General features: G+C 48.5%; 1 protein-coding gene and 1 long non-coding RNA gene across 2 annotated transcripts in view; one reads left to right on the top strand and one right to left on the bottom strand.

Moving 5' to 3' along the window:
* Positions 1 to 19,867, bottom strand: part of LOC129144678 (uncharacterized) — a 34,816-nt gene that overhangs the window by 8,794 nt on the left and 6,155 nt on the right. The window lies entirely within an intron of this gene.
* Positions 4,962 to 19,867, top strand: part of NPR3 (natriuretic peptide receptor 3) — a 56,453-nt gene continuing 41,547 nt past the window's right edge. The window contains exons 1-2 of the mRNA XM_037529440.2: positions 4,962 to 5,873; positions 16,520 to 16,642. Coding sequence (XP_037385337.1) covers positions 5,564 to 5,873; positions 16,520 to 16,642 — 433 coding nt within the window. The 5' untranslated portion in view covers positions 4,962 to 5,563. The remainder of the gene's footprint in view (positions 5,874 to 16,519; positions 16,643 to 19,867) is intronic.

Below are 19,867 nucleotides of genomic sequence, written 5' to 3'. Positions count from 1 at the left end.
TATTCTCCACTAAAGTCAGGGTGAAATTTGATGTCACAACATGATGACCAAAAATATGGGAGGACAAATGTCAAGACTTTTCCTGATGTTTTCCTCATGGCATTCTATTCTATTTTGGTCTCATGCATCAGCTAACCAAGATTTAATACCTAGCGGAATGCCTTGCTGGAAAGAAATGAAAAACTATTTCTCAAAACATTGCACATGGTGGTAACAAAAAAAATTCCTATCACCTTTAATTCCTGTTCATAGCATTACAAAAGACAAAATACTGATTTTTCAGGGGTCTGAATTTTTATCTTTAGCAAGGAAATAATCAAAATTAAAGCATGAGTGATGAGGTGCTGGTAGATCAATGTGTTAAGGCCTCTAAGAGTTGGTATTTAGGATTTTTGGTTTCTTACATTGTTGGCATAATCAGAAATCCCATATCATAGCTGAATGCTTTGAATTTTATGTTTTTAGAAGTTTATATGTCATGAATTTATATATGTGAGCAAATTTCTTTTTGAATGATCTATTCCCAAATTTCTATTTTCTATTTTTGTGTGCCTCCTCAATGCTTTTTGGAATATCACAATGTTGAAATAATTAATAAACCAATTAAATATAGTTGGCATTGGTATCAACTTGAGGCACATATACTTCTTATTGCAAATGTAGTAATAAACTACATTAAATAACTTTCTATAAATTGATGATGTGAAAATTCTTCATCTCACTTGCAGATCTTAGAAAACTTCGTGTCAGTACCCCAGTTAAATAATAGACCAGTTCAGCATTTTTTTCAGATGTCTTTCTAATGTTATTTGTGTCTCAGAAAATCCCTAAAGAGACAGAAAAAAACTGAAGCAGATGGAAACCTAGGAGGACAGCAATATAGAAACAAATCTGACCATAAAGAGATAAATCAGCTAGAGCTACGTTTTCAAAAGAATCCCTCCCTCAAGGCCACATTTAAAAACTACGGTTTCTGGTGAAATTGAATCATAAATTTAAATAGGAAAAAAATATGTAATCATTATTTATAGTGCTGGCAAAAAAACTTATACATTTATCTAATAGAAGAAGAGTCCATCGAGCCCCTGCTATGGACAGCTACAACCTAAAGGCAACGTTTTAATTTAATTTTTTGGTGTTTGTTGATTTTCCTTTCATGTCTTGAATGATTCTGCCTAAAACATCAAGTATATGTTACTGATAAAATCGAAACACACTGAATTACAGAAATGTGCTTGAATTGTGTGTAATATTCTTTTATCTTTTTCACCTCTAGGGGGAAGTGTGTTTTCAACAATTCTGTCCCAGAAGGTATTTTCTTGTAGGCTGCAGGCACTAGGGTATTATTCTTGAATGTGACTTCAGGGCTGGCCTGATGAAAGAGTTTCTTTCTGAAAATTGAAGGATTCCTGGTTGCCAGGATTCTGAGGGAAAAGGTTACACAGACTATAACAATTGGTGGAGAAAACTTCCTTCTGATAGCCTTTCTAACACATTTGTATGAATCTGTAGGATTCCCTGTGCATTGCTGTCTTTCTTGCCAGCAGAAGGGTAATGCAGATGCTGGTTTTATTTCAGGGCAGGAAAACAACCAGTTGAATCCTTTATAGAAAGCTTGGTTCTCATTTGGCTAATTTTATTTTATTTTGCAGCATTTCCCTGTAATTTTCTTCTGCTTTCACTCAACAACTTCAGCCAGAGAGAATGTAGTGAAAAGATCGGTAATCTTTTGAATGTTTAAAAAGCATGTGCCCCTCCATTTCAGTGCTTTACAGAATTGAAAGGAACAATATTTGAAGAGTGAGTCCCAGAGATGGGTTATTGCTATTTTTTCTTTCTTGGTTTGATTCACTTTTATGATTACAAAGGTGCAAAAAATTTATCATAAAATATTAGTCATCTTACCTGCTGTAGAGCCTCAAAATTAGCTACATATAATATAAAGTTTTCATAGAATGTTATTATTTAATGAAAGTTAGCTTTGATTTTCCAGCTTTCTTTTACATGGTATTATAGGTGGTACATCCTGGATTTCTAATTCAGGACGACACAAAAATATTCTCAGGAGACAAAGAGGTAGGTAAGTGCGTCATTTATAGCCATGGGTGCAGCCGTCGTGGGTGTCAGGCGGGATGACTGGTTAAATCTTTTCCAGTCTTAGGAATGGAAAACTGCATTATAGTCACACACACTTTCTACTGCTTGAGAAAAATCTAATTTGATGGAAAGCAAACAAACAACATCCAAATGCATATACTTTTATTCTTACCAGGTGGGTCTTCCTATACATTTGTGTCTACTTTCATGAAAAAAACTTTTCTTTAAAAATCCGAATTTATGCTCCCTGGAAAAAATGAAGGGCCGCTGAGAGCTGCGCCGCGGTCTCGTTACGCTGTCCACTCGGGGGGCTCTGCCTTTCCAGAGCTGGGTGTGTCAGCGCCCTGGAGTGGCAACTGGAGCTGGAGAGCCCTGCTCCAAAGGCCGCCGAGAGGCTGCGACGCTCGCCCCCACCCCCAGGCACTGCCCTGCCGGTGACCCTCGGCCAGGCGGGCAGCGCCTGCAGGAGCAGAGGCGCGCGAGGCCGGTGCCGCTGACACCCCAGACTCTCCGCATAAGCCCACGCTACGCCCTGTGCAGAACCCTCTCGCCGCTGGCGGGCGTCCCCCGGACACCGGGCGCAGCGGACAGTAATAGGAGACCCGGTCCCTTCACTGCGCGCTGGCCGCCGGCTTCCCAATCCATTAAGTCCCTTGGAATTCGGGATTGTGTTCTCTCTCTCTCTCTCTCTCTCTCCCCCCCCCATTCCTTGGAGTTCAGAGAAGATACAATAATTGCAAACTCTGCATCTCAGTGTGTGAGGATGATGCAGTTTATGGAATTACATTTTATACAGAGGCTCCTTTGCTACTGGTTAGCAGCTCTAATTAAATACATGGAAGTTCTCGCAGGACTTGCAAGGGCCTCCCTGAAGGTTTAGGTGAGGAATCCGAAAACTAAATACCCCGAGGCTGAAACGCTACCAGCGCCGAGGTTTCCCCAGCCGGGAGGCGCGAGGCGGAGCCGCTGCTCGGGCGCCCCAGGTCCCGTCGCCGGGCGCGCGGGTTCGCGTTCTCGCCGTCGCCAGCGAGAACCACGGATCTTTAGGGTCTCGGAGCAAACACCCCCCACCCCCGTCAAATCCCCCGGGACCCACAAAAAGAAAACCCCCAACCAACGCCCCCAAACCAAAAGCGCAGCTCGCGCAGCCGCCGGGCCGCGGCGAGTTCCTGCCGCGGGAGGGCGCAGGTGGCAGCCCCGCCGCAGCGTGCCCGGGGGCGCGCAGACCAAGACCGCTTTAAACCATTTTCAAAGTATTTTAATTTGCGGCACTTAAGGGTGAGAATTCTCGCGTCCAGGGTAGCCCTTCACGTGGCAAACGACCTCGGTGTTCTGCCCCTTTCAGAGGGTCCCGTTCCACTCGGACCCGTCCTGCGGCGGCGCGGACCCCGGCGAGGCTGCTGCGGCCACCGACCTCTCCCCGGCCGTGTCCATCCCGCGTCCTCCGCGGCCGCGGCCGTGACCGCGGGCGGGGCTGGGTCTCGAGGGAGCCCGTCCTCGGCGTTGCGGACCCGGGGCCCCGCGGGTCGCGCGCCCGGAGGAGAAGCGGCCGCATCCCCCAGCGCGGGGCGCGAGCAGAGCGCGCGCGGGCAGCCCGGGGACTCAGGGTGCCGACTTGGGGAGCTCTCTTCACGCTCTTCACTTAGCTACCTGGGTCAACAAACCCAGCGCCGAAGACACCTTGGAGATGCTTTTGCAAGTTTTGACACCTCCAGAAGCCGGATTGTGCGCGTGGTTGGGGGAGCAACGAGTTTCGCTTTCCTGCTCCCACTGCCGGGAGGGTCCGCGCGCCGGCGCTCGGGGATCCCCACCCCGGGGCGACTCCGGCGCGAGTCCGCGCGCCCCGGAGGGAAGAGGCCGCTGCGGGGCAGGGGAAGGCGGGCGCGACGTGCGCCCGGGCTGGCAGGGCGCTCCAGGTCCGCGCCGAGCTGTCTGCCCCGGGACGTCGGTCCCTGTTCCCTGACCTTGCGCCAGGCGACCGGGAATGTCCGGCGCCCGCCCCGAGCCGGTCGGTCCGGAGGGAATGTGGCCGGAGTGAAAACAGAGGTGAGAGCGAGAGGGATCTACGGATTTCTGCAACGAATCTGCACATTTCTAGGACCACCCGCTTCCTCTGATCCTGCTTTTTTTTTTTGGGCTCTGTGTGTGCGCGCGTGTGTGTGTGTGCGCGCGCGCCTGCCAGCATTTCTCTACTTGGAAACACGTCTCGCTTTTTTAAAGCGCAGCTGGAGAGCGCGCGCCGCGCGCGGGGCGGGGAGCGCGGGGACCCCGGGGCGCGCGGCAGCGCGGGGGCTCGTGCGGGTCGGGGCGCGGGCGCCGGCGGCTCTCCGGAGAAGGCCGAGGGCTGGAGAGCAGCAGGGGTGGGGGACACAGGCGAGGTGGGAAGGGAAGGGGTGCGGGGCGGAGCCCTGATGTCAGAATGTTAATGAGAGGCTCCCCCAGCCCAGCCCCCCCCCGCTCCCCCCCTCCCCGCCCTCCCCGCCCTCCCCGCTGGAAACACAAGCCCGGCCCGGGCGCGCCATGTGTGGTAGCGCGCCCCGCCGCCGCCACGCTATTTAAACGCGGGCTATGGATCCGGGGCCCCGCGCGAATCAATGAGATCAAACGCGAGGGAGATGCACCGTCAATTACAAGCACTCGGACAAGTCTAACTTTTTTCTTCTTTTACAAATACGCTTTCAAAAGCAACCTTAGCAACGCCCAAATAAGAAGCCACCTCTAAGCAAAACAGTCTATGTGCAGGAGGACGCATGTGTCTATTTATGATAAGGATGCACAAATACATCGCAGGCGCGCAGGTTCACACCCGGTGAACTTTTTCTTCTTCTTTTTTTCAAACGAGTGACATTGCAAACGAGACGCGTCCTCGCTCTCTGTTGGCGACGTAGCGAGGGGGTATTCTGTTTGCTCAGAGCGCCCAGGGGGGCGCCGGGGCCTCGGAGACCAGAGTGGGGACCGCCGCGGCGGGGCGGGCGGGGGGCAGCGGGCGAGCCGGCGGCGCGCGAAGGGCTCGGCTGCGGCACGATGCGGTCCCCGCGGGCGCTCGCGCTCTCGGCGTGCGTCCTGCTCGGCTGGGCGCTGCTGGCCGGCGCTGCGGGTGGCGGGGGCGGGCGCGGGCGCGGGCGGCGGGCGCCGGGAGAGAGAGGCGCTGCCGCCCCAGGAGATCGAGGTGCTGGTGCTGTTGCCCCGGGACGACTCCTACCTGTTCTCCCTGGCCCGGGTGCGGCCGGCCATCGAGTACGCGCTGCGCAGCGTGGAGGGCAACGGCTCCGGGCTGCGGCTCCTGCCGGCCGGCACTCGCTTCCAGGTGGCCTACGAAGACTCTGACTGCGGCAACCGCGCGCTCTTCAGCCTGGTGGACCGCGTGGCGGCGGCGCGGGGCGCCCGACCCGACCTCATCCTGGGGCCCGTGTGCGAGTACGCGGCGGCGCCGGTGGCCCGCCTGGCCTCGCACTGGGACGTGCCCATGCTGTCGGCCGGCGCGCTGGCCGCGGGCTTCCAGCACAAGGACACGGAGTACTCGCACCTCACGCGCGTGGCGCCCGCTTACGCCAAGATGGGCGAGATGATGCTCGCCCTGTTCCGCCACCACCAGTGGAGCCGCGCCCTGCTGGTCTACAGCGACGACAAGCTGCAGCGGAACTGCTACTTCACCGTCGAGGGGGTCCACGAGGTCTTCCAGGAGGAGGGCTTGCACACATCCGCCTACAGCTTCGACGAGACCAAAGGCTTGGACCTGGACGACGTCGTGCGCTACATCCAGGCCAGCGAGCGAGGTGAGCGGGAGCGCGGCCCGGGCCCCCTGCCCTAACCCAGCGCTTCTTCTTCGAGGCTCTCCGCACACACCCGTCGCGCCTCCGCGGACCTCATTACCCCCCGCGGCACTTGGTACTGCTCTGGGTCGGGGCGAGGGGGGGGGCGCGGGCGAGGACTAGTCCCCCTGTGTACACTCTTGTGGTGACTTTTGACGGTCGTCCGTCGTGGTCGCGGGGTGGGAGTTGAGGGTCCCCGGGAGGTGGCGGAGCCAGGGGGAGGGGCGTCCGAGCCAGCTGCTCCCGCCCGCCAGGTCCGACAGGTGCCGTCAAACACCCTGGGCTGTTTTTCTTCCTTGTTTCCCTTTCGCGGGCGCGGGGTTGGCGATCAGGGGCGCACTCCTAGCCCGCGGCTTGCTCCGGCGGGGCTCTGCAAGCGTGCGGACGACGGAAGAACTAGTTTCCCACTGCTTTCCCGGCCGTGCGCCCCTTCCCAGCGCCGCAGCGTACTCGGGCGCGCTACGGTGCGCGCCTCCAGTTGGGTAGCTCCAGGCCCCGGGTGTTCCCCGCTGTTGCTTGCACAGATCTCAGCTTTCTTTTAAAGGCTCATTGTATCGCCCTTCTCAATCCTTCCATTGGGCCTCCTGTCCCTTATAAACGAGCTTCTGTGGTTTCCACCAAAAATGCCACACTGTGTCGACTCAGGCGAAATTCACTGCCCCCAGCGCGTTTGGCACCGCGGCCTCTAAAGCGTCCGGAGCGAAGCTTTGCCGCAACGCTTACTAGGGAAGCGGGCGCTGACTCTTTTCCACGCGCCCCCTACGTTTCCCCCCTCGGGTCTGCGGGAGTTTGCAATAATAACCCAAGTGGACAAAGAGCTTAAAGACTGAGCGGGGTGGCCGTGGCCGCAGGGGGCGGAAGGAGACGCGGGGGGTCGCGGACTCCTAACCACGGAAGCGCCCCCAGTGCGGCGCATCTTGCTGCAGGGTAGGCTGCGGCTGAGGTCTCGGCACGGCGCCCTTCCCTCTTTCTTGCCGTCGGAGTTGGCGAGCGCAACCCCTCGGGAAACCCACCTCTGCTGCCCCTCGGCACGCGCGCGCTTGGGTTGTCACTGGTGCAATCCCAGAAAAGCTCCCGGAGCCCTCACGCGAGGAGACCGAGGGGCGCGGGGCTCAGTCAGTCGCCTGGCCAGTCCATGACCGGGCAGGGTCGGGCACCTGGGCCCTAGCCCCTTGGGGGGCAGCGCAACCGGAGGCGGGGGTGAGGGGCCTCAGGGACAGGTGAGTGGGCAGATGCGCCTTGGGGATGGTCCTGCGGCCCCCTCCCCCTCGCGTCTTGGCCGCCGGACGCGGAGTGAACGCCCTCTTTAGAGCCCAGAGGAGGGAGGTGTTGACAGCGGGGATGCGCAGCCAAGTTTTGAGCCTTCGAACTCCAGGCAGTCTGCGCCGAATCCCTGCCAGCCAGGCAGGCGGGGCGCGGGCTTTGCAGATTATGAAAAAGGGCACTTGTGTCCAACCGCTACAGACCGGCCGCGCCCGAAGGAGAAACCCACGTCGGCTTTTCTCTGCGTTCCAGTCCCCAGGCTGCTGCAGACCTTTGCAGCCCTCGCACTGCCCGGGGCCCGGGAACCTGGTTCTTCAGATGTTGACTTTCTAGAGCCGGGAGTTAGTGGTGGGAGACTTCCCGGGTCGGGCTGGGGATGGGGGTGTGTCCCCCAGCGGGCTAGAACCGCAGTTTGCAGAGTCTCTGCTGCCGCTGCCCAGAAGGTCCCGGTGCCCGCAGGGATCCCTGTGCACGTGGCCCGGGATCCGTGGCCTGTGGCCCACGGGTATCCACCAACCCAGATGAGGGTGGATCGCGGCCGCCGCGGCCCTCAGCCTAACCATAACGGTGGAGGCTGGGCGTAGGAGGGGCACAGGGAGGGCACCAGAGTCCAGTGGGCCTGGAACCTTGGGAAGGTTTGGGCAACAGTCTGCTGCTGCTGATTATTTTTTAATTTCCAAAACCTCATAGATGTTCCCAAGTCTCTTTGTCCCCCAGCTGCCTTCCAGTTTTGAATTTAGTTGCAAAAGTTTGCTTGACTGACCTGAATATCTTACTCGGGATGTAGTTACCATTTTATTTTTTATTTATTTTAAAGATTTATTTATTTATGCATACAAGAGCTGGGGTACAGGCCAGGGGTGTGGAGGGTGAGAGGATTCACCAGAGACAGAGTGGGGAGCAGAACAGGCAGATTTGACTGAAATACTCCTGAGGGGAGCAGCGGGCGAGTCAGAAGAGGTCTGCCGTGCCATGTGGGTAGCTCCCTGGCCGGGGATGGAACTCGTGCTGCAGAGGTTGTGATAGCTTCATAGTGTGCTTAACCCCTTGCACCACCAGGGAGGCCCCGTAGTTACCATTTTGAAGAGACCATTCTAACTCAAAAATATACTTTCAACAGTGACTTGGCAGAGGTTCAGAAATGTGAAATAAAAGTTTCTTTCCTAAGTTTATTCAGGCCCTCCCCCCTCCCCCTTCTTACTCAGGAGAGAAAGTTGCTTGGTGACAAGGCTTTCCTAGGGGATGTCTTATAAATCACTTGTCGCAGTCAATGAATTAAAAGGGGGTTTAGTGAGGGGTTCTGTGTAGAGAATGCCTGCCCTGGCTCAGCAATTCATTGGTGGGGGTAGAGGGGTGGAGGGGATGTCAGGATGCTTCTAAACTTCTGCACTCAGTCTCCTCAGGTGAAGTGCATTCCCATTGTGAGGCTGCTGGAAGGGTTAACTGAGCTAATAGGGGACATGCGCTAAAACATGGAGAGACACAGACTAAGTGCCCCATAAATACGAGGTTTTAATATAGTCTTTATTTATTAATTATTATTATTATTATTATTAATTATATGATAATCATCTTTGCCTAGAAGGTGGGGCCACACCGTGGGGAAAGAGCCCAGAGGTGAGAAGCAGGTGAGCTGGACTAGGTGGCTCCACTTAGCAGCTGTGTGTCCAGTGCAAATCTTTTACCTTCTCCGAGGCTCAGTTCCCGCCTCTGTGAAACGGAGGGGGTAGGTCCATGAGAATCAGGTCCATGAGAATCAGGCTTGTTCAGACTGATCTTGGGTAGTTCTGATTTGTGTTCAAGAGTTAAAATGTAACTGACCATTTTTTCGTATTTGAAAGTTCTCTATTAAACATCATAGAACTAGAGAGGTTTCCCCCCTCTTCTGAATAACAATTTCAGTACTTTTTTTTGGGGGGGTGGTTGGGACGAAGTTCATCTTTAAAACCAGATCACAAATGTTTGAATCTTTTAAAAGATAAAAACTGGGCCTCCCCTGGTGGTGCAGCGGTTGAGCACTGGACTGCGAAGCTGCCTACAGCCTCTGCAGTGCCGGTTCTTCCATGTTCGATCCCCGCAAGGGTCCCACATGGCCCACAGACCTCTCCTGCTGCACCCGCTGCTCCCCTCAGCAGTATATTTCGCTGGTCTGCTTGTTCTGTTCCCTGCTCTGGCTCTGGTGAATTCTCTCACCCTCCGCACTTCTGACTGTACCCAGTGCTTGTATAAAAACAAAAACAAACAAACAAAAAAGATAAAAACTGATAGTGCCACTAGCTCAAATAATGACTAAAATTTCATTTGGCTTCATTATAGGGATTACCCGTGATGTCAATTTAATTTTTTCTCTCATGCCTTTAGACAATATAATTCACCGAAATACACACATCTTAGCACAAATTATTTGAAACCAGTGATCGTTATTTAAAACTGATTTAACTGATCAACTACTGCCCTTAATATTCTACACTCAACAATAAATTTGTTTTTTAAAAATGCAAGTTTGAAAATAAATATTTTTGGGCAATAAAAGTCAGTAGTTGTCTCATCTCTACACTTTATAAGATGCAAGACTAGAAATATTTTTGTACGAAGAACTGTCATTTTATCCCTATGGTTATTAATATGTCATTAATCTGGGCCTGCATAACAACTGGGGAGATAAAAGTGCTTAATAAGTATGATGCATTTATTTTTAGAACTAGACTGAGGTAAAGGACCGAGTGGTTGGTCAACAGGATTTTTAAGCCAAGAACCCATGATAAGTGTAAAATAACAAATACACAGCAGGAACGAAAAACAATGTAGGCTGCAGTGTAGAAATTCTGAAAGCATTTGGAGTAGATGGAACTTTGTGAACAACAAAAATAAAGGTGTGATCTCTATTTTGCAAATATCTATGTAGTGTAGAAAGAACCAGAGAGAAAAAAATTTTTGTTAGATTTTATTTTTATCAAAGATACAGTTACATGGTTTAAGAAATCAGAAAATTACACAGAAATTATACAAGTCATATTAGGAACAAGAGTTTCCTGTCTCCTACTTCCCATTTCTTACTTCCCAGAGGGAACTATTTTCAAATGTCATAACTGTTTCTGTAGGTTTTTGGGTTTTTTTTTTTTTTTTTAATAGAGGCATGTTTTTCTTTCTTTCTTTCTTTCTTTCTTTCTTTCTTTCTTTCTTTCTTTCTTTCTTTCTTTCTTTCTTTCTTTCTTTCTTTCTTTCTTTCTTTCTTTCTTTCTTTCTTTCTTTCTTTCTTTCTTTCTTTCTTTCTTTCTTTCTTTCTTTCTTTCTTTCTTTCTTTCTTTCTTCTTTCTTTCTTTCTTTCTTTCTTTCTTTCTTTCTTTCTTTCTTTCTTTCTTTCTTTCTTTCTTTCTTTCTTTCTTTTGTTTATACAAGCACTGGGTACAGTCAGAAGCGCGGGAGGGTGAGAGAATTCACCAGAGCCAGAGCGGGGAGCAGAACAGGCAGAAGGACCGAAGTACACTGCTGAGGGGAGCAGCGGGCGGCAGGAGAGGTCTGAGCGCCATGTGGGACCCTCCTCCGGTGGCTGGGAAGCAGCCGGGGATCGAACCGGCGCCGCAGAGGCCGCGGGCAGCTTCGCAACCCAGCGCTCAACCGCTGCGCCACCGGGGAGGCCCTCTGTAGGTTTTTGAATCTATATCTCTAACAAGTTCATTTCCACTTGTTCACATGTCCTTCTTATCTTTTGCCATCCCAGTGGATGATTTAGTTCCTTCTTCTACTGCATGTTAACCACACACTCAAGCTTTCCTTCCAGCCAGTCTTCTTTCCAATATGTAAGACATTTTAGTTCACTCATATTTAGTGTCTGTAGTATTATTTCCTTTTAACTGCTATAAAATAGATACACAGTGCTTTACAGCTCAGCCATAGAGGCTGCCATGAGGACATTTCCTTTCTTGTCCTGCTTGTTCTCTTTGGAACTAAAAAATGTCTGCTGTTGTTTGTTTAGTCTTACAACTATGGCCTTACAACTAAGTCATCTATCATTTCCCTATTTTAAGCCTCCTTATCTGGTCCAGTTTCGTTGTTCTCTAAGCATGATGCACGCTGGGTTCTTTCTTCAACATGCTCTGGGAGCCCCCATCATCTCTTCTCAGCTAGATCCCTGTGTATTCCTCTTTTGTGGTTTATGCTTTTGTTCCGGTGGAGCACATCCTCTAGGAGCTTTTTGAGAAAGGATGGACGATAACAAAAGTTTGAGACCTTCATCCTACCCTATACATAATTGTAGAGTTCTGGATTAGAAACAATTTTCCTTTAAGATTTGAAGGATTGTCTTCTAAATTCCAGTCTCCCTTAGGAAGCTTAAATTGATTCAGATTCTTGACCAAATGATTTTTTTTTCTGGAAATTTTTGCAATCTCTTAATGTTCCTAATGTTTTAGCATTTCATTTTGGCACTTTCCTGCCGGTATTTTTCCTTGTGCACTTAGGATATTGACGAGTAAGCCTCTTCCATTCAGAAACTCATGGCTTTTAGTTCTGGGAAAATATCTTTAGCTATTTCTTTTATTCCCTTTGTTTTCTCTATTCTTTCTAGAATTTGTTTTATTTGGAAGTTAGGCTACATGTAGGGACATTCTACTCTTCTAATCCCTCTCTTTTTATTGATCACCTATTTTTAAAAGAAAAAAAAAGTTCCTCTTAAATGTTTATTTGACTAGTCCTAACGTTATTGCTGAGTTTTGGGCTCTGATTTATGCTATTGTAACCTCAATTTTCAGTATAAGGCAACCTTGCTTCTCATGGTAGCGTCCCTTTCCCTTCTAAGTTCAGAATTAAATTCAAGGTGGATGCAGGAGTCGGACGGAGAATATGAAAATAATTTTTATTATCGGTAAACTTATTAGAGAGCATGTCTAACTCTCCCTCCCCCGCACAGTAATCTAACAGGCGTCCACAAACTCACAGGCAATGCTCTACAGCTGTAGACCCCCTCTCAAGGAGAGGCTCCCTTATCACATGACAACGAAAGTAGTCCATAATGTCTGCTCTTCGCAAGCAGACACATTGCAAAGATGAAAGAAGGGCTGAGCTCAGTATGCTCAGTTCTCCTCCATCCCCAGTCATTAATCAGACAATTCACTCTACATTCTCCCAAGAGGTGTACACAGGGGTGACAGGGATCAATGAAGTCACACTGATAGACGTGCCGCCCTAACAGAGGTTGCTCCACATGGAAACCTGGTCCTAGAGAAAGGATGACACCCTAACTCAGATATGCTACCTGGGATGTTTCTGGTTCCCTGAACTGACATCTACAGCCGCTCCTGTGCAAGCCTCTCTGCTGCTCTTGGCGTGACTGCAAGAATGTGTGCCAAACAAGAAGCCTCTTACAGATGGTTTTGTGGGAATCAGACAGTACAGGATAATGTGGGACACCTCGAGTTCTTTGGCAAGGAGGAGAAAATAAAGCAGAATGGTGGAAAGTCTATCCTGGAAATTAGAATCATACCAGCACCCCCCTGTTAGAAGGTTAACAATTCCACCAAAAAATTAATATTTATATACTTAAATATGCTTAAGTACAGCAGAAACTCAGGGCCTCCCTGGTGGCACACGGGGTTAAGTCGCAGCACCATGAAGCTATCCAGAGCAGCACGAGTTCATTCCCGGCCAGGGAGCTACCCACATGGCGCAGCAAACCTCTCCTGTCTCGCCTGCTGCTCCCCTCAGCAGTGTATTTCAGTAGATCCACCTGTTCTACTCCCTACTCTGTCTCTGGTGAATCCTCTCACCCCCTGAGTCTCTGGCCTGAACCCCAGTTCTTGCATTATAAATAAATCTTTAAAAAAACACAGCAGAAACTCTTAATTAAATCTGCCTAAGCAGGGTCTCCCCTGGTGGCGCAGTGGTTGAGCGCTGGGCTGCAAAGCTGCCCGTAGGCTCTGCAGTGCCTGTTCGATCCCTGGTCACGGGCGTGGGTCCCACATGGCGCGCAGACCTCTCCTGCCTCCCGCTGCTCCCCTCAGCAGTGTACTTCGTTAGTCTGCCTGTTCTGTTCCCTGCTCTGGCTCTGGTGAATTCTCTCACCCTCCCGCGCTTCTGATTGTACCCAGTGCTTGTATAAATAAATAAATAAATCTTAAAAAAAAAAAAAAAGAATGTAGCAGAGGAAATTATTAAAAAAAAAAAAAATCTGCCTAAGCAGCACGCAGGGATGGCGGGGCTCTCCTTTGCTCCCTAAACCTTTCTGACAGTTGGAGAGCAGCCGCTCTCCTCCGGCATGTGCCTGCGCCTCTCCCACCCGCCCACACATACAGCCCAAGAGTGGACCCCAGATCTGTTTAGGCCCTTTGTGCTGTTCATTTTAGGTATGTAATTTAATGATATAAATGGATGAAACATGAATAGAAAGAGAAAGTTATTTTAATGAAAACTTGAAAAAAATTTTGCAAATTGAGGTATAATTGACATAATAATATATTGATGTCAGCTCCTATATAATCATTACAGCACAATGATTCTATATTTGAGAATATTGTAAAATGATCACCACAATCAGTCTAGTTAATATCCATCACTGTATATAGTTATAAAGAAAAAAATTTCTCATGGGAATTATAAAATCGACTCTCCTAGCATCTTTCAGATATTGAGTCTAGTCACAATATATAGTACATAACAACCCCGTATTTATTTACTTTATAACTGGAAGTTTGTACCTTTTAACCCCTTTTGCCCATTTTACATCCCCCCGGCTCTAGGTAGCCACAGATCTTGTCCATACTGGTGAACTTGGTTTTTAAATGAAAACTCTTTTAAATCTTCTGATAGACTACGAAGGCAAGCTGCTCAAAGTACTTGCCGTTGAATGAAAAAAGCAGATTAAGGAATATCCTATAAACCTAGAAGGACTCTGCCCTCTGACTGCTTTGCCAGTATCTGCTGCAGCCTGAACTGGACAATGGCATGCATTATGGGTTTGTTTAATGCAAGAGAAACAGCTGGCCAACCATGGACTTGGAGGTTCGGATTTCCTCTTGAGGTGCCCACATGGTGGACACAAAGTGAATGAGATCTAAAATCACCAAAGTCTGCTCAGATGGACCCAGGGTCCTCTGGCTCACTCTGCTCAGTCGCAGCAGGTAGACTTTGGGAAAAGAATGTGTCCATCAGAAGGGGTGGACCTTGGGGGTCATGGGGATAGAGAGAAGATGGGCCAGGAATGTAAAAATAGAGAAAGAATAGAACAGAGGCCGGTGCTGGGCAGAGCCCATCCAGGTCTTAGGGAAGCTTGTGCTTCAGCCTGGGGGGCACCACCTGTTCAGTCCTGACCCGGGTATGTGTATCTCTTAGTTGGATGCTTAGGGCTCTCGAGTCTGATGCTTTGGATGCCTGATTTTAGCTGATCTCTCTGATTCTGTTTTCATCTTTGCCAACACCCACTGCTTATAATTTGGCTTCCCAGTTAGCATGCCCAGGTGCATACTCACACCAACATGTTTGTGACAATCCTGGGCCTCCCTGCACTGAAGTAATCTGCATTTCTGATGCTAAAACTATCTGAGGTGGGCTATTGGGCATCTGCCAGTGAGCACTGGCACAACTGTGCTGACAGGATCGGGTTCTGTGCCTGGGGGTTTGAAGCCAGATTTTGGACCATGTGTTGATCAGACACTGTTGAGGGGTGTCCTTGGACTGTCAGCTGGTGCTTCCTGGGGCTCCCTGGAGATAGACACCCACCCTGGGAATCTGCATTCTTCAAACCTGTTCAGCCTGAGCCCTTTATTGGCACTTAGATCACGGAAGGGCCTAGCAACACATTAGAGAGCAAAAACCAGAATTTAGGGCAAAATGAATAATGAGATTCTTCAATGACTTCCTCAGTGACGCATCTTGAAATTGGACTTTTTATCCCTAATATATATTTCCAGGCACAAAGAACACCTACTCTCACAGCTATCAGTGTTTAGGAGCTTTGTGTTGTTTTGAAAAACAATACATTCTGCAAAAGCTTGGAGCCCGCTGGCCCAGCCCTCTGGTAGTAAATGTCAGAATCACGCTGTCTCACTCCGAGCGAGGACTGACAGCACCTAACCCCTGCAGCGTGCCCGGGCAGCTTTGGCACAGCCTGAAGTTTGTTTTACATCTTTCAGCGCCTGTGTTTTTACAAAGAGCACACACATCTCGGAGCTGGCGCGCATGCTGATAACGCAGGGCCGGCACCCCGGCCTCTGGGGGTCTCCCCTTTGCTTGACGTGGGCAGCCGAACAGTGTTCACCATCCTGGGGCAGGGACCTGGCGACAATGAGCAGATTAACTGGATTGCGGCCAGGCTCCCCGTCACTGGCGTCAGCTGCAGCTCTTCTGTGGCAGGGGAGAATATTCTGGAGCTGCTTACAGCGCCAACAGTGTGGCCATCTACCGAGAGCGCACAGACGCGACCTGGAATCTTGCTAACCTTTCCTGTATATGTTGAGACAGCTCGAGAAAGTCGAGAAACGGTTCAAAATTTGACAGCAGAAAGTCTGCCTTGCTCTTGCGGCCTCTGCTGATCTGTCACATGAATATTCTCCTTAAAACCATTCGGTTTGCTTTTTTCAGGAAGTGTGTTTGCCATGCTGCAGTGCAGAGCAGCTGGCATTCTTCACTCTCTTCTGCAGGGCAAATCTGGTGATTTCTTTGAAATATTAAAAAAAACCTTTATTTTGAAATGATTTTATATATTTTGGGAAAGCTGTAAGAACGTACAAAGAACTTCTGTAGAGGCTTCACTGAGATTTTATCAGTTGTTAACATTCTGCCACATGGGCCTTAGCGGCGGACTCTCGCCACTCGCCCCTTACCCCATGGCACCGCCAGAACATGGGCTCAAATGCAATACAATGACCTAATTTATAGACCCCCTTCCGAGTTCTCCTGTAGTTTCAATAATGCCCTTTATACAGGACTTTCATTATTTTCTTGAGGTTCCTAACCCAACGAGGTCACTCATTGCCTTAGTTTCCTGCTCTGCTAAGTCTCTGTTGGTCTGGAGCGCTTCCCCCTGTTTTTCATGACACCCACCCTGTAAAGACCGCGGGAGGCGCGTCTCCACACTGGCCCAGGCTGGGTAGGCCCCTGCGTCCTCCGGATTGGATTCAGGCTGCCTCTTGGACGTTTTCCACTTGGGGGGTGGGGGTGGTCGTGAGCTCTGGTCTGTGCGCCCCGCTTAGGGGTGCTGGCGGGCGGGGATGCTGGGTTCTCCACGGAACTGCCCCCCTACTTGCCCCCGCGGTAATCTGCAAGTCATTCGTCAAACGTCCCCGCGGCTCTGCGGTCGTGGCTGTCCCCGGTGAGGGGCGACTCACGCGTGTCGTCTGTTCCTCCCTCCCCAGTGGTGATCATGTGTGCGAGCAGCGACACGGTCCGGGGCATCATGCTGGCGGCGCACAGGCACGGGATGACCAGCGGAGACTACGCTTTCTTCAACATCGAGCTCTTCAACAGCTCCTCCTACGGTAACTGCTTCCAGCTTCGCCTCCCCTGCTGGGTGTCACACAGGGGGTGCGCGAGGGAGCCAGCGCTTTGAATGAACGTCAGTAGATCTGATTTCCATTAAGTTGGATTTTAGTAATTTGTGAACATTCCCACGACTTCTGGTAAGTTCTCAAGCCAAGGGGACTTGCCTGTGCTGCTTCAGCTCTCCAAGTGGTGGCACAGCCAGGCCCCAAAGACCCCTCCCTGCTGCCCTCCCAGCAGCACCGTTGTTTCCCCCATGAGGGATTAATCTAGTGAGATTTGGGCAGAATTTTTAATAGTATGGACTAGAGCAAAACATCTCACTGTAAGAGGACACGTCCGAGTGTGTCACATGTAGAATTATGTATTGATTCATGAAACTTTTCTTTTAGAGAGACAACTGTATGTGTGTATATGTTTGTGCATGTTATATGTGTGTTTGTGAAGGGCTGCATTGTAAAACTAATAAATGGACCAGTACTGTCAACTGAGGTAAACATTTTGAACCCACTGCTGACAGCCCCGCTCCTTCCAGATCACTGCCTCTCAAACAGATCTGAGACTGAAGTTTGACAGCATCAGTGTACAGGACTGAAAGCTTGTGATTCCTTTAGGTGGAGCTGGGGAAGCTGCCAGACTTCTGTGAGGAGGATGAGGAGGAGGCTGTCAGGAGCACACCTCCCAGGCACACCTCCCGAGTGTGGCTGGGGGCGCTCTCTGAGTAGACATGTAGGATTGGGGAACACTCTTCCAAGTACTGTACCTTCGTTGCTCAAAACCGAGCTCTGATGGGGAGCCGTGAGGTGTGTTCACCACACAGGGCCGTGCACATTGAGTTCCATTCCCCAGTTCTTGCTGTGGAGACAGAGTTTGATTTTAATCTTCAAAGCATACACCTCTGCTTGGCTCTCCGGCAGCCCAGTTTACGGAAGCAATAGAGCTGCGTGCTTAGACAATAAAACCCACTTCTCATGGAGGTGAAGAAAAGTCAATGGACAAAAGTAGCCCAGGCCTCCTGCGGCTGATAAAAGTGGAGCTTGGTTTTCCCGTCTTCCTGCCGTGGTTGTCTTTCCGCCTCTCATTACAAGAGCAGGCGGGCGCTTTCCTTCTGCCCCCACCAGCAGCTCGCGCTTGTAACTCAGCACTGAATTCACTGAGATAGTAGTGGGAACTGGTAAAAGTGAAAAGCATCTAATCTGAGTCATGCAAGTTGGCAACCGCAAACGTAGAATTTGGAGGTGAGTGTGTGAATGGGCCAATGCAATACTCATGTTAGGAACCCAAATTCCTTTCATTCACAGATGAAGCACACACACACACACACACGCATTTATATACAGGGCTACATATTACCTGTAAGATCATTTTCTGAAAGTAGAATTTCTGAGTCAAAAATGATGTGTGTTTACGTGTTGACAGATAGATGCCCAAGTTGTCCTCTAAAGAGTTTTTTTTTTTTTTTGCAACAATGAGTGAAATTGGTTTCCTACATCCTGTCAATCCTGCACCACCTAACTTTTAAATTATTTTATTTATTTGAATTTCTTTTTATGTTCATGAGCAAAGATTTGCTGTTTTCTTCACTTATACTCTGCACCATTTATGTTTTTGAATTGTCACTATGCTTGTGATCTTTTCCCATCACATTTTCAAAATTAATTATCACATAAAAAGCTCTGAATTTTCTTTATTTAGCTTGCCAGGATGCTGCCTATTAAATTATTATATTAATTTAAATGTAATATTAACACAAATCATTTAATAATACTAATATGTTATTATATTAATTTTTATATCATTTTCAACAAACAGTAGCAGTTTCCCCCATGTTTGGATAGCCGGATACCTTATTTCTTTTTGCTTGACAAGAGCTTCCAGAATAATAGTATAGACCAGTGGTGATACTTTGACTTGTCTTAAGTAGATGTTAAAGTATCCTTTTATTCCTAGTGTGTTAAATATGATTTAAAAAGTAGGTAATAAGTGTTACTAAATACATTTGCCCTATTTTTAAAATAGACTTCCTAATACTGAGACACTGGGAGTTAAGGTACTTATCTTGATGATTTTTTTTAGACATATTGTTGATTTTTGAGTTTTTAGTGTTTTATTTAGGATTTTTGAATATATAGTTGTGAGTGAAGATTGGACACTTATTTTCTTGCCTTGAGATGGTATTGCCAGATTTTAATATTAGGTTTACATTAGCGTTATAAAACTTATTGGAACAATTCCCATTGTTTTTATGCTCTAGAACAGTATATATACCATAAGAATAGACCTTGAAAGATGGAAACAATTCCACTCTGTATCTGGACCTAACTTCTTTTTAGAGGTAATTTTTAGAAAACTTAAAAAAAAATTTATTTTAAAATAATTTTAGATTTACAGAAAACTTACAAAAATATTACAGAGTTCATGTCTTCCTTTCCCCTGGATTCCATAATGTTAATTATTTAAATAACCAGTGCAATGATCATAAGAAAATTAACACAGGCACACTACACTAAGTCTTAGGCCTAATTTGAAATTTTCTACCTTTTCTTCACATGTTCTTTTTCTGTTTCCAGATCCAATCCAGGATCTCATGTTGTATTTAGTTATTGTGTCCCCTTATACTCCCCCAATCTGTGATAGTCTTTCAATCTTTCCTTGTCTTTCATGATGTGACACTTTGGATGGGTCTGTTATTTTGTAGAATTAATTTAGATTTATCTGGTATTTTCACCTGTTAAGACTGAGTTTATATACTTCTTGTAAGAATACTGGAAAAATGATGTTGTGTCCTCAATGCATAAGAAGGCAGATATATATCTACCTACAAATATACATACACCATATATGTGTGTATATATATACAGATGCATATACACAGCTATATATATTTGATTATACATATATATCTTATTGCTGGAGGTGTCTGGACAACTTTTAAAGACATTTTTCTGTGAGTTCAGTTTTTTTTGCTTCTTGAAAGTTTAATTGCATAGAGATATATAGGGTGCTCTTGCAAACCTTCAAGTATCCTGGGCATTCCCCATGAGGTTCCCCTTTTACTAACCTTTTGCAGTACGGTTGCTCAGGTTTGGGCTCTGATGTCAGTCTGCATGAGAGAATGTTCCACATGCTAGCTCTTGGAAATTGACCTAACCCTGCTTTCCTTTGAAGCCTTAGTTCTAACAACAATAATAACTGTATCTACCATCTGGCATCAGGCTGACTGG

The sequence above is a fragment of the Talpa occidentalis genome, unplaced genomic scaffold (genome assembly GCF_014898055.3).
Source record: "Talpa occidentalis isolate TD23 unplaced genomic scaffold, MPIMG_talOcc4v2.1 talOcc4.6, whole genome shotgun sequence".
NCBI lineage: Eukaryota > Metazoa > Chordata > Mammalia > Eulipotyphla > Talpidae > Talpa > Talpa occidentalis.
This window is presented reverse-complemented; position numbering and strand designations above follow the sequence as displayed.